The 13,868-nt window shown below is 39.6% G+C and overlaps 1 protein-coding gene across 5 annotated transcripts in view; it reads right to left on the bottom strand.

Annotated features, from left to right (window-relative positions):
- ACOT11 (acyl-CoA thioesterase 11) overlaps positions 1–13,868 on the bottom strand; it is a 506,836-nt gene that overhangs the window by 39,839 nt on the left and 453,129 nt on the right. For all 5 annotated transcript variants that reach the window (XM_044085489.1, XM_044085490.1, XM_044085491.1 and 2 more), the window contains 3 exons: positions 11,118–11,201; positions 10,885–11,018; positions 10,579–10,710 (listed from right to left, as the gene is read on the bottom strand). In XM_044085489.1, the coding sequence (XP_043941424.1) occupies positions 10,579–10,710; positions 10,885–11,018; positions 11,118–11,201 (350 nt within the window). The remainder of the gene's footprint in view (positions 1–10,578; positions 10,711–10,884; positions 11,019–11,117; positions 11,202–13,868) is intronic.

Genomic DNA, 13,868 nt, shown 5'->3' with positions numbered 1-13,868 from the left:
ACCCCTACTATTCTCTCTTTTTACCAACCAACTTCACTACGCCACTCCCAATGCCAGTATAATTCAATATGCTGATGACCATCTTGATTTGCTCTGCCTTCTCCCTCAAAAACCTTCAATCCATCACCCAAGACTCCTTCCTGTCTGTTGAAACATGGTTAACCAACTCCCAGCTTATATTAAATCCCAGTAAAACACAATGTATGCTCTTCTATCCCACTGGAATTACTTCTTCCTCTTCAACCTTCCAGATCTTCTCAAAAAACAAAATCGTAATCACTCCTACTCCACATACCATACTACTATGGGTTACAGCTGACAATAACCTTAATTTCGATCTCCATATAGACCAAACCTCAAAAAAGTGCACAAGAAACTCGGCCTCCTATATAGAAATAACCAATTTCTAACTAATAGTACTAAAAAGACAATAGCCAGGACACACCCGCTATCAACACTCCTATATGCTTCCCCTATCCTTACTAACCTCCGCAAAACTGACCTTGCAAAACTTGAAGCCTGCTACAATAAAATTTCAAAATTTGCTACCAATACTTCCTACAAATCACATCATTGCCTATCTCTCAGACAACTTGACTGGCTTGAACTCCCTTTGCGCCTTCAATTAAATCAACTACCTTTAGCCCATAACATTCTCTACCACCCAGAAAAGACCCTTGCCCTCAAAAATATTATACAACCTTACTCTGCTTCCAGAGCCCTTCTCTCCAAAAATAAACTTCTTCTCCAAGTCACCAAAGCAAAAAATGTAGCAGGTGAATCTCTCTCTCTCCTGCATTTCCAAACTTTGGAATCCCTTGCCAAATTCCCTAGTCACTACATCCACAGCTAAACAGTTCAAAAAGCTTCTAAAAACCCACCTTGCTACTCCTGGGTCTGCTCTTGTAACACCTCAATGTAAACCCCTAAGCATTCCCCCTGCTCCTTAATCCCTCTTCTAACCCATCATTCGCCACTATACTACATCACTTCAGAAAACTTTAACTTATTTCTCCCTGTAAAACTATCTGGGCACCCCAGCCTTTAATCCTGGACTCTCTATTTGAATTGTTACTATGTAAACTTTGCACATGGCTCATATCTGCAGTTCACTTGACATTTAATTTACTGCTGTTTTTGTTCTCGCTATTTCAGTGTATTAATGTACTATATTATGTATTATATTAATATCCTACAGTTTTGATGTACTCTAAGTTTCGAGTTATATTATGTTTTTTAATATTCTATGTTACTGAATTATACTGGAGCTTTTCTCCCTGGGGCCTCCACTGGAAAAGGACTCATGTCCAGCTGGACTTTCCTGGTAAACAAATGTAAAATAAAACAAATACATTTTCTGTTAATGTATGCTTGCCTATGTCTTTAGTGATAATTTAATAAAGATATTTTAAAAATTTACTTTTCTCTAAACTGGAACATTGCCTACCTTTACTGACCCTACATTCATCATTAAACACTTATAAAATACAGACTGTTGAAAATAAGATTTTAAGATTTGCTCTCCTTGCAGACTCACATATACATCACTGTGACCTGATTAATAGGCTCAAATGGCTCCCAGTAACATAGCTTTATTTCTCTTAATTCCCTGCTGTTTAAAATTATAAAGTTAGGATACCATTTCCCTTGGAGAACAAAATATCCTTTAAGGTGTAGTCAAGAAAACAAAAGTTATGTACACACCATGACACATTTATGTCATCCATTTTTATTCTTCCTCAACTGATGGGTCTCGGATCCAACCTTGGATCTGACTCAGCTACTTTTACTAGACTCATGGATCCAGCTCTCAAGTTCCTCCCTCTACCCATAATTCCCCACTATCCTAGAATACCTCACATAGAATTAGTTGCCCCAACATTAACATATACACAAAATCATGTTATAATGAAGAAACAAGATAAAGATGTACAGAAAGGATGGCGCTCAAAACAGGGACATCCCTTAGGCCTCTCTAGGAAAAGAGTGAAGGGGTATGAAGGGTGAGGAGTTGAGGAAGAATGCAAATGGTCAACAGAGATGCATCGCTATGCTGCGTACATAACTTTTGTATCCGATGTTGTCATTTTCATTCATTCCTCAACTGATGGGACAATGTCACCAGTTAGACAAGCACTGGGTGTTCTTCATCGAGTACAGTGGAATCAAATGCTGCCCTATTTCGGGACAGTATATCTAACTTGTAATGAGCAATAAAGATATGAGAATTGGACCAAGTGGCAGCTGCATATATGTCATCTATGGATGCTCTTGACCAAAAGACAGATGAGGTGGTTACAGACCTCGTGGAATGTGCTTTTAGGGGCTTGGGTAAAATTAAACCACTTTCTTTATACACAAAGGATATAAATTTGGTTAACCACTTAGCCAGGGTCACTTGAAACTCCTTTACTCAAAACCTGATATGGCCAAGAGGGCGCAATGAAGACGACTGCTTTTCAACCATGATGCTTCTCTTGGAGAAGGATACAAACAATTGGTCAGATTTCCTGAAATCTTGTGTTCTGTGCAGATAAAAATCTAAGATGCTGATGCACGTCCAGAAAATACAGAACGTATTCTTGTTTGAGAATTTTGGAAAGACACAAGTAAATTGATGACTGGATTTAAGTTGGATTCAGAAGCCACCGTAGGTAGAAAAATATAGATTTGTGTGTAATAAGACCCCATCCCTACTGAAGATCAAGTATGGCGGTCTTGCAGAGAGGGCTTGGAGTTGAAATACTTGTCTAGCAGAGGTTATAGCAACCAGAAACATTGTTTTCCAGGCCAACAATTTAAGGTCAATCTTAGTGGAAGGGTCTTACAGGAGGTTGGGTAAGAGCTTGTAACAGAATAGTCAAATCCTAAGGAGAGGTAGGATCTTTACCTGGGGGCCTGAGTAAATATGTATCCTTATGGAAGGCCTTGGACAATCTCATGGAAGGCCTTGAACAATCTCAAGGAAGCCAAGGAAGAATGAATCTCACTTGAGTGAAAATTTGAAATGGTAACTAGTTGAACTTTAATAGTAGAATACCTCATCCTGTTATTAAAAAAGGTGGCCAAAAAATTGAGAACTGCGGAGACTGGGATGGAAGGGTCCAAGACTCTCTCTGAAGGGCCCAGAATGAAAATCTTTTCCATTTACTTATGTAAATTTTCTTGTTGGAAAGCTTCTGAGAGGATAAAGGAATCTGTCAAACTGGGAAGGTAAGCCTAGACTGTCTAGCCATCACTGGAACTGGAGAAATCATGCAGTCAACTTGAGCCATTGATGTCTGGATGTTTCATCCCTGACAGGTGAAACAGAAGGTCTGGACATGGATCCAGTATCCAAGGTGGATAGAGAAGATGAGACCAGAGAAAGGGAACCAAACCTGATGAGGCCAGAAGGGAGCAATGAAAATGACTGCTCTTAAACCATGATGCTTTCTATGCAAATTGGGGATGTGAGATAATGGGTAGTAAGCATAAAGGAGACCCAAGGGCCAATCATGGACTAAAGCACCTCTCAATGACCCCCCCCTATGGAGGGGCCAGGGCAAAAAACCTGCTGCACTTGTTGTTGAAGATAGAATCAAAAAGATCGCAGAATGGCTGGCCCCATCAATGAAAAATCTTTTCTGCCACTCTCTGAGTGATCACTTGTCAGGCATCAAAATGGACCTGCTTAGTCTGTCTGCAAGCACATTGGTTTTCCCCAGAGTGCATGTTGCCAAAAGAAAGTGACTGAAAGAGATTGCCCATTGCCACACTTTCACTGTTTCTCGACACAGTGGGTAAGATTTCGTTCCTCGCCATTTGTTGATATACCAGACTACTGACATGTATGTATCGCAATCATCCATGAAGGTAGAACATCCTGAAATGCCTGCCATGCTAGTAGAACAGCTCTCATTTCTAGGGCATTGATGTGCAAATTGGCCTCTTCTGTGGACCATGTATCTTGGACTGTCCTTCCCAAAAATGCCCCCTCCCAATTTGGGGGGGGCATTTTTGGGAAGGACAGTCCAAGATGCACAGAACAAAGGGACAACCTTGAGAAACTTTTTTTTCTAAAGGAAGTGACCAAAGAAGATATTCCTTGCAAACTTTGGAAATCTTGACTGGAGTGCTTATATGGTGCTGAAGAAAAGACCACTGTACCGAAAGAGTCTACTGCAGGACTAGCACATGAAAGACAACCCTAATGCTATGAGAACTAGTCTTGCTGTAGGATAAGAAAGGGAGATCGCTTTCATGACCTGTGACCTGAGAACATGAACTCCTGTGAGAGGAAGCAATGCTATCTGGTTGATCATGTACAGGTGAGCATCTATGAACTCCAGGGTCTGAGTAGGCGTAAGCTGTGACATGACGTAACTGACCATGATGCCCAGTTGATGACATAACTGGAGCAAGTAATCCCTTGCTTGAATAAACAAATGCCTGTATTGGGTGGTCAGGAGCCAGTAGTCTATGTATGGAAACACATGGAATTCCAGCAGTCTCAGGTGAGCTGCTACCATCACCATGTATTTGGTAAACACCTGTGAGGCTGTGGTGAGGCACTGCTATAAACTGGTAATGGCTGGATTTAAACCTGAAGTGCAGGCATCTTCTGGAATGACTGTTCATTTGATGACAGCATGCATCTTGAAGATCTACTTTGATATGACAGTATGCATCTTGAAGATCTATCGAGCACATCCAGTCACCATTTTGTAGTCGAGGTAAAATGGACTGAACCATGACTATCTGAAACTTTGAGTATTTTACAAACTGGCTGAGTTGGCTGAGATCCAGAGAACTGGCCTCACGTCCCCTGACTTCTTTGGATCTAAAATGAATCTGAGTAAGTTCCAGGTCCCCAGTGATCTGGGAGTAACTTTTGGATGACTTTTTTCTTGCAGCTCTTATTTCCAATGCTGCTGCCTCCCTCTGGGTGGTACATTGGGGATGTTATTTGTTTTTGCTGGAGGATTTTGGGAAAATAGTATGAAATAACCTCTGGATATAATTTTCTGCACCCAAGTGTCCTGTGCGATGGATGCCTAGGCTTCTGGATGCAAAGATAAATGCCCCCGCCAACTGGCTCCACAGTGCAGCAACCCTTCAAGTAGAACTGGTAGGGCCCTCTCAGTGAAGGTATTTCTGAAGCCCTAGTTTTGCAGGCTACCCATGTCACAAGGACTGAATCTTCCGTTACTGTTCCCCCCTCTGCCCTGGGAAGAACCAACTCCTCATGACTCCTGGTAAGGCCCTTGGAACTTGTGAAAACACATGTTTTTACCACCTTCCTGATTCCTGGAGAAGGCTCTCTGAGGGGTAGAAAAACGGATCCCAATGGCAAACGGGGTCTTTCAATCTTGATCACTTCTGGAGAGTGTTTCCTTAACGTTGGAGCTAAACAAGAATGATCCATCAAAAGGTGCACTGATGATTGAGGAACTGTAGGGATCTACAAAATCATACAGAGATGACCCTCTTCAAAATCTCAAAGACGGAAGGAGAAGTAGAAACAACAGACAGTCACACTGGCACTGACGCTACCTGCGCTGAACTCTGAATCCCCATGGATTCCTGCCTCGAGTGGGGAGTTGGAGCCAAGCTATCCAACTCGGCAGTGCCATCTTAATGCATGGGCACACTGGCAGTTGCCCAGGGGCCCCACAAGCATAGCGGCCCCATGCTAATCTATGTATGCTGTGACTTGCTGTCAAGAAAATAAATAAATACTACACCATATTAAATTATAAACATTTGAAGAATTATGAAAGTTATAAATATTAGAAAGCATTACACAGTAGAGTATCGATCATCTAAAATGTATTCAAATGCAGCCTTCCTAAAACATCAATTATCTGAACAGAATTTAACTTTCTGTTTGTTGCTGCCTTCCTCCTTCCACAGTTCCACTTGAACAAGTAAGTTTTATCTAGATTTTGTGTGTGTGTGTGTGTGTGTGTGTCTGTGTGTGTGTGTGTGTGTGTGTATAAAATGCCCCATTTTAATCTTTAATCCTGTGAGTGGTTGTGTAGGTAGGCTCTGCAACTTTAAGGCTTTGAGAGGTAAGGACGGCTCCGACAGCTTGACAGTCGATCCCGACCCCCCCAGAGTCGGTGTTGACACTTCTGCCCTGAGAGTCAACCTGCTCTAAAGAGGTAGAGTCAGTTGGAAGAAAGGTCAGTCTTCAGATCTGACAAAGACATCCTTGACGATCTCAGATCCGAGAGCTCTGAAGCCACTAGTCGGATTGCAGAAAGTTGAGAGGAGGACAGACTCACGGATCTGATGGGAGATGGAGATGGAATTACCCCCATCTGCATTTGAGCCCTGAGAAATTTCCTCATCATCCTATCCACCTCTGCCATCAGATAAGCTCCTGGAAGACCTATGTGATGTACTAGTGGAAGGTGGTCTGGAGGATTTTCTTGGGGGCCCTTTTAAGAAGGGTGAATGGAGCTGAGAAAATATCAGACCAAGGATGAAAAAAAGAAGTTATGAACTTACCGTAACATTCCATGTGAGTTGTTCATCTCGCCTTCATTCTTACAGATGGGTTCAGAGCCAATACTCGGCTCCAAGTCGGCCTACTACAAAGCTCGAAGTCTTCAGATAGCTCGAGGCCAAGTCCCTTATCCCATGATGCACCTAGAGTTACCTCAGATCTTGTTTGCTGCATATAATAATACCGTATATCATTTTATCACTCCATAAGAGAAAGCTGTAGAAGGGTTGAGCAACCAGGAAGAATCCAGCATCTCGGTCTTTGAAAAGGCCAGGAGGGGGTAGGAGGGTCAGAAGTAAGAATGAAAGAGAGATGAACTCACATGGAATGTTAATGTAAGTACATAACTTCTTTATATGAAGTTGTTCTATCTCGCCATTCATTCTTACAGATGGGTAGCGTCCCAAGCACCATCTATCTTGGGTGTCTCACGGGAGTATGTTTTTCAGGACATTGGATCCAAAGGAGGCACTGTCCCTGGAGGCCCTATCAACTTTGTAATGAGTGATAAAGTTATGAGATTTGACTAAGTGGCTGCTGCACAAATGTTATCAATAGGAAGTCTAGCAGAAAAGGCAGAGGATGTAGACACTGCTCTGGTGGAGTGAGCCTTAATTTTATGTTGTAAGGGCATATTATCAGCTGAATAAGCAAATGTGATGCAATCAGATAACCACTTGGACAGAGTTGTTTTGGCCATGGGCATGCCTTTCCTGGAGTCTGAAAAGGAGACGAAAAGCAGTTCAGATTTCTAAAATATTTTGTTCTATCCAAGTAAAATCTGAGCTGTCTATGAACATCAAATTTGTGCAGCATATATTCTAAATTGTTGGAGGGATTGAGGAAGAAAACTGGCAAATCAATAATTTGGTTAAGATTAGCTTCAGTGCAAACTTTAGGCAAAAAGAGGGGTTAGTTCGAAGTGAAACTCTGTCAGCATGACTTTGAGGACTTACTGGATCCATCTTGGTCGCTCAAAGCCTCCTGGAAAGAAGGTTTCAGTAAACACCTGTCAATGAGTTTCCTCTTTCTCTCCTGGAGAACCCTAGAAGAAAAGGAATGGCATATGGAGCAGCTTTCTTGGAGATGTAAAGCTCCTAAACAATAAACGCAGTTTACATGACTGTCGGTGACAGACATTTTCTGCCCACATTTAGGGCATTTTTTAAACCCTGACTTGGGGTGTTTGTCCTTATTGTCAGCCATTTGAACAAGTACAATGTTATTAGGGTGCTGAAAACAAAACAGACATGCCCAACAATTAAAATATAACAACAAGCCTTCCTAAAAATACAGGCTAAATATAAATGGCACAAGCCCTTCAAAACTATGGGCTAAAAGGTCACACACACAAACTATTTATCTAAGCAGAAGGTAGACAGAAATATCAATGTTGTGACAGAAAGTCACTATTTAAATACAAACAACAATACTATATACTACTGCTAACGCACTAAATAAACTTCAGCTCTAATTATTTTCAAGCTGTGACAAACAGATCACTATCTAAGCACACACTTAAATCTAAACTAGTACTAAGAAAAATTGTGACAGAAAGGTCATTATTTAAACACTATTTAAACACTACAATATAAACTAGGCCTAAGAAACAACGAGCCCAAATAGTAATCTATGAAAGAGGCACACCAAGGGAAGGGAAACTACACAGGAAAGCTGTAAGAGCTTAACTAAGTATCTAAAAACTACTATTTAGAAGAAATTATCAATAAATTGAAAAATATTTGAAAAATAAGGTTTTTACTGGCCCAAGCTAGTGAGAACCTCCAATCTGTTGCAGCAGCAAACAAGATCTGAGGTAACTCTAGGTGCATCACGGGATAAGGACTTGGCCTCGAGCTATCTGAAGACCTCGAGCTTTGTAGTAGGCCGACGTGGAGCCGAACCCATCTGCAAGAATGAACGGTGAGACAGAACGACTTCACATCTGGACATCAGATCCAAGGAGACTTGGTGCTTGATGTAGTAGGATCCGAGGTTGATGTTGGATCCAGTTTCTTTCAAACTTTTGCGATGCTCAGGAATTGGAGCCAAACAGGGAGAAGGTGAGGGGACCATTTCCTATACTCCTTTTCTTTTTCAACCAAGTCAGGTTTCCCTTTGTCAGATTTACTAGATGGGGTTTGAGCCCCACCCAAAGCAGAAACCGCAGCAGAAGGTTACAAGCCTTTTAAAACCAACAAATTCTTCCTATTGCTCAAAGAACGGGAGTTGAATCACGAACAAACAGAACAGTCTAATCCAGGTGGGCAGTGCTCAAACAATAAATGTACTGCTTGTGGACATCCGAGTTAGGGATCTCATGCCCACAGGAAGTGCATTTCTTATAGCCCATAGGCTTGTTAGCCATATTGGCAAAAGAAACAAAAGTAAGAGAGAGCTTTTGATATATATATATATGTGTATGGGTCTTCTTCAAAACATCTAAAACCCATAACATCTAATTTCATAACATTGAGACCAGAACATCTAAAACCCATAACATTGAATTTCATAACATCTAACATTGCAAATCACAAGAAAATAACATCCCCTCCACATATAATGACACCAAACTACCAAACACACTTTTTACTATGTTTCTGCTGGGGGCAAGCACCCCTGCACCCCCCCTTGTGGGGGCTTCACCCGCCACCCCCCCCCATAAATTAAATATACCAACTCCAAGATCGCACTACAGTGGGAGAAAGTTAATTTCCTAACCCACTGTATCAAGCCCCCCCTGCAGAAACATAGTAAAAAGTGTGTTTCGTAGTTTGGTGTCGTTATATGTGGAGGGGATGTTATTTTCATATGATTTGTAGTGTCAGATGTTATGAAATTCGATGTTATGGGTTTTAGATGTTTTGAAGGGGACACATTTTATTTATATATATATATATATATATATATATATATATATATATATATATATACACACACACACAAACATACATACATATATATTAGGGAAAAAATACCAACAATGGTAACAAAATGGTATTTGAAAGGTACCCTACGTCCGGTAGGCAGAAAGAAAGGGAAAGAATACCAGCAATGGTGTACCCTGACAAGGGTAGAAAGGGCTGAAAAGGAAATGAAAGAATGACAACAGGATTGAAAAGTTAAGCAAGTTTTGTAAAAGGTTAAAGGGAGGAAGAGAAAAGAAATACTAAATATAACATTTTTATTAAAAAGGATACAGTATCTGGTTAACCTCTGTAGCTCAAGGGCAGAAATCTGCTTCTGAATGATGTGGAGGCAAATGAGATCTGAGGTATTCCAGGATAGTGGGGAATTAGGGGTAAGGGGTAGAGCTCAAAAGCAAGATTCATGAGTCTAATAAAAGTAGCCAAGTCAGATCGGAGGTTGGAGCCGAGATCCACCAGTTTAGAAATGAATGAAAATAGAAACACCAGATATAAGATTATGGTTATATGGCCACAGTTCAAATCTGCAATCTTCTACATGTTTAGAGAGGCCACCTGGTATCATTGACCAGCTAAAATCATAACCTTGACTATCATTGCAAGGTTTAAAAAAAAAATACAAAATCACCTTTATAAAAAAGCATCTACAAAAATACGTAATTGCAGAACTCTCATAGAAATGATACAAAGTATTCCAATCACCAACTGATATTCTTCAAAAACCTTGTACACAGAATAATACTGTGTTTGTATATATGTTAATCCTATCTGTACATTGTTACCTGTTGCACCGACTTATGTAATTCTGTAATCAGTAACTTTCTCAAAAATAAATTTTTTTAAATAATTTAAAGTAATCTTTGACATATTTTACTAATGCTCTCGGAGACTGGTTTGAGACTGAAAAGGGTAAGGATATCAGCCCACTTATCTGGTAAATAAATAAAATAAATATTACGTCTGAATATCTTGAATGAGGCCTTCATTACTCTTTCTGCTATTAAATGAAAGAGGCAGACATTATCATATTATTTATATACTAACTGTGTTAACTAAGTATATAGAGAAATCTCAATAAAAATCATCACTTCCTCTTATCAAGAGACAATTAAATTGCCACTCCCAACAAAATGCATACAGATTTTAAGCACGTCTTACCCAGCAGCACAAGGCTTTCTCCTTGATGCTAGTAATACAAAGTCCTGGAATTTGCTTCCTTCCTTGACAGATGGTGTTATAAGGTGGTAGATTGTATCATCATCATTAACCTTCTGGATCACCTCACATTTCCTGGAAAAAGCAACAATTGAAACAATACACAGGAAATGTATACATATGCCACATTTGAAAGAAAGAAAACTGCAGTAAAATTAATTATAATAGATCACCGATAAATATGAATTTAGCTCAGATGGCTACACTAACGGGAAACAGTGTAATTTGCAAATGGATTGCTTTACTCACTGGTAGTGTGGGTCCCATTCAGTCCGGCGGGTAAGATCAGACAGGATGAGAAAAATGGTACTGGCTTCCAAAGGGACTTCCATCTCTATTTTGAAGGACAAAAATTGGCCATCTTCCAGGGTTGAAAGTTTTACCTGTTTTCCAGGAAATAATATGGACATAATTAACCTTAAATTTTGATTTTTAAATGTCAGATGTCACTTGAAAGCTTAAAGTTTAGAGCTTAATGATACCTTATTTTTCTCAGAGTCAAGCACCCAGTTTCGCTTTGCTGCAAGCATTTTCAGTGCAGATACATTATTGTAGCTTAGATAAACCTAATAAAATGATCACAAAAAATATATAAATAAATGAAAACACAAATGCACATATGTACACAACTAAAATCAATAAACAAACTGATGGGAACTTCCAGCTAAGCACTGATGGTTGCTGAATACAGGAATTCTGACTGGATGGGGGAGTATAGTAAACTCTGGTCAGTCTGTAGCGCATAAACCTGTTAAGGCCTCAAGCGTATTTACTGATTTCATTATTTATCTATTTGTTGGCGTGTTTATTTCCTTTTGTTGACTGGGAATAATATCTGCCACTGGAGAAAAGTTTTATGCAACTAAAAGACATATACAAGCAGACTCAGTACATTAACCCCAGCTAGACTATATCATGGTCCTTACATCAGTAATAGAATATACGGATTTGGGACAGTGGGAGCAAATATAGGTGAGTACAAAAAGTAATGAAATGATTAAGTACTGGCTAGTTGAGGATATTAATAAGCTAGTTTAGGACATAAATGAGCTTATAAAAGCAATGTATGTCCAGGATTATAGTGCTGTCAGAAGTAAAAAAAAAAAAAAAAGGAAAATACTAAACTTGAAGGCTCTTTGCTCCTGTTCACCTACACAGCAAATATACTACTCATTAATGGCTTCACTAGCCTTAATTTACCCAACTTACATACTGAAAGTAAAGGCTGTAGCAAATATGGCAGAAAAGCTACAAATATTACTAAGCACAAGACATATCAAACCTCAAGTATAGCAATGCAGACTCAAATAGCAATAAAAATAAATCTAATAATTGAACAAATATAAAAAATATGGTTGCCTGAAAAGATATTACATATTTACAGTTATGAAACTTGCAAAACAATGAATGTCCCTTTGTTACAGCACCACACTGACATACAAAAACCACTAATGCAAATGACTTTGTGGTCTACTCTCAGCTGTCCATAAGTACAGAGAGCCGTTTTGATTTGCAGCTGTACCACAGTACCTCTTCCACCCTTCTAACAGTCCAGTGGCCATCCTTAAACTTCTCTCTGTTCTGCCCCAGCCCATCAGAAGTTATTCATTCATGTCATCACTTTCCTTGGGAGACTACTACAGCTGGTTTGCACAGTACAGCTCTATAAGGTTTGTGCTGTGTACAGCATAATAAATAAATGATGACTGGAATGCTGGTATAGCGGAGTCCTTGCATTATGATCTAGCCATTTATAGGATGCTGGGTTTCTACAGGGTGTCATTATGTGGGACTGTCACAAAATCCTGTCCCAGTATTCCGTCTCTCCACAGACCCATCCCTGGCAGTGTCAGCACTGTAAGCATTACCTTGCCTGTCTATAAAAAACTTGCATCCTTGATAGTGTTAGTATTAAAAAAATAGAAACTACTGTCTTCTTAGTACTCCTGACCTTGGCAATATTATTAAACACAGTAATATTCTTCCCTAACAAATCTTGTTGCACTCAGCGCCACATCTGAGTAAATAATCCTGGAACAAACCACTCGCTGACAAACAGGATAAACGCCCAGTGCTCCAGAAAAACTTAAATAATATTGATGAAACCAAAAGGAGCAACTAGGATGATGCAGAGTCACAAGTATAAATGAAAGGCAAAATCCTCAGGTTAAAATCCAACTTTAATTCCACTGCAGGTCAGATAAGCGCTTTCACTCATTCATTTGAGCTTCATCAGATCATGTAACAAAGACCTTCAAGTACATAGGCTACATTTATACAGTTAAACAAGAAGCAGCTTTTGATAGGCCAATAGGAGATGTTTTAACTGTATAAATGTAGCCTATGTACTTGAAGGTCTTTGTTACATGATCTGATGAAGCTCAAATGAATGAGTGAAAGCGCTTATCTGACCTGCAGTGGAATTAAAGTTGGATTTTAACCTGAGGATTTTGCCTTTCATTTATACTTGTGACTCTGCATCAGCCTAGTTGCTCCTTTTGGTTTCATCAACATGAGTAAATAATCCTGTCTTCACTCAGCATGCCAACCTTGACACAATCATGCCTGAATATACTCCCTTTAGATCCTCTAGCCCCTGGTCAGCACCATTTGAATTTATAATTACTCCTGTTTCCATTAAGCAGTCTTGTCTTTGGCAACAACATCTGCCACCTGTTACATCTGAATTCTGAATAAATAAATAGCCTTTCCACTCTGCACAACTGTTGTTCTACTATGTAATCTCCTCTCTCTCCTTGACATTCCTAATACAAGCCATGTCACATCAGCAAGTGTGCCCCTGTCAAAATCACAGGTGACTATGGAGCATGTGTCAGTAGCTTAACATGTAGCACACTTGCCTTTGTTGCTGGAGTACAAGGATATGGGTTCTATTCCATCTCCAGAAGATCGGATTGGTGATACTGTAGTGCAGCAGCATTAGAGGAATGCTGCACTCCTGATTGTGTCATCCTTTGGATGACATGTTAAACAGAGGTCACTTCTACTTGAGTTGGTGGCATTTACGGAAAAGCATAGGGGTCCTTTATTTATATACAAAAAGAACTCTTACTTACAAAATATTTACATATTTACAAATGTACAAATATACAGATATACAAATCTATTTACACATATTCATAATTTCCTTTACAATCATTTGTATTAAACCCCCACTCCTTTTTCCATAACCACCATCTGAGTTTACTTAATATTGTTGCTAAAATCCATTT

The sequence above is a fragment of the Protopterus annectens genome, chromosome 10.part0, assembly GCF_019279795.1.
Source record: "Protopterus annectens isolate FY-2018-M chromosome 10.part0, PAN1.0, whole genome shotgun sequence".
Taxonomy (NCBI): Eukaryota; Metazoa; Chordata; order Ceratodontiformes; family Protopteridae; genus Protopterus; species Protopterus annectens.
Note: the sequence above shows the minus strand (reverse complement) of the source record. Positions and strands in the feature narration are given on the sequence as shown.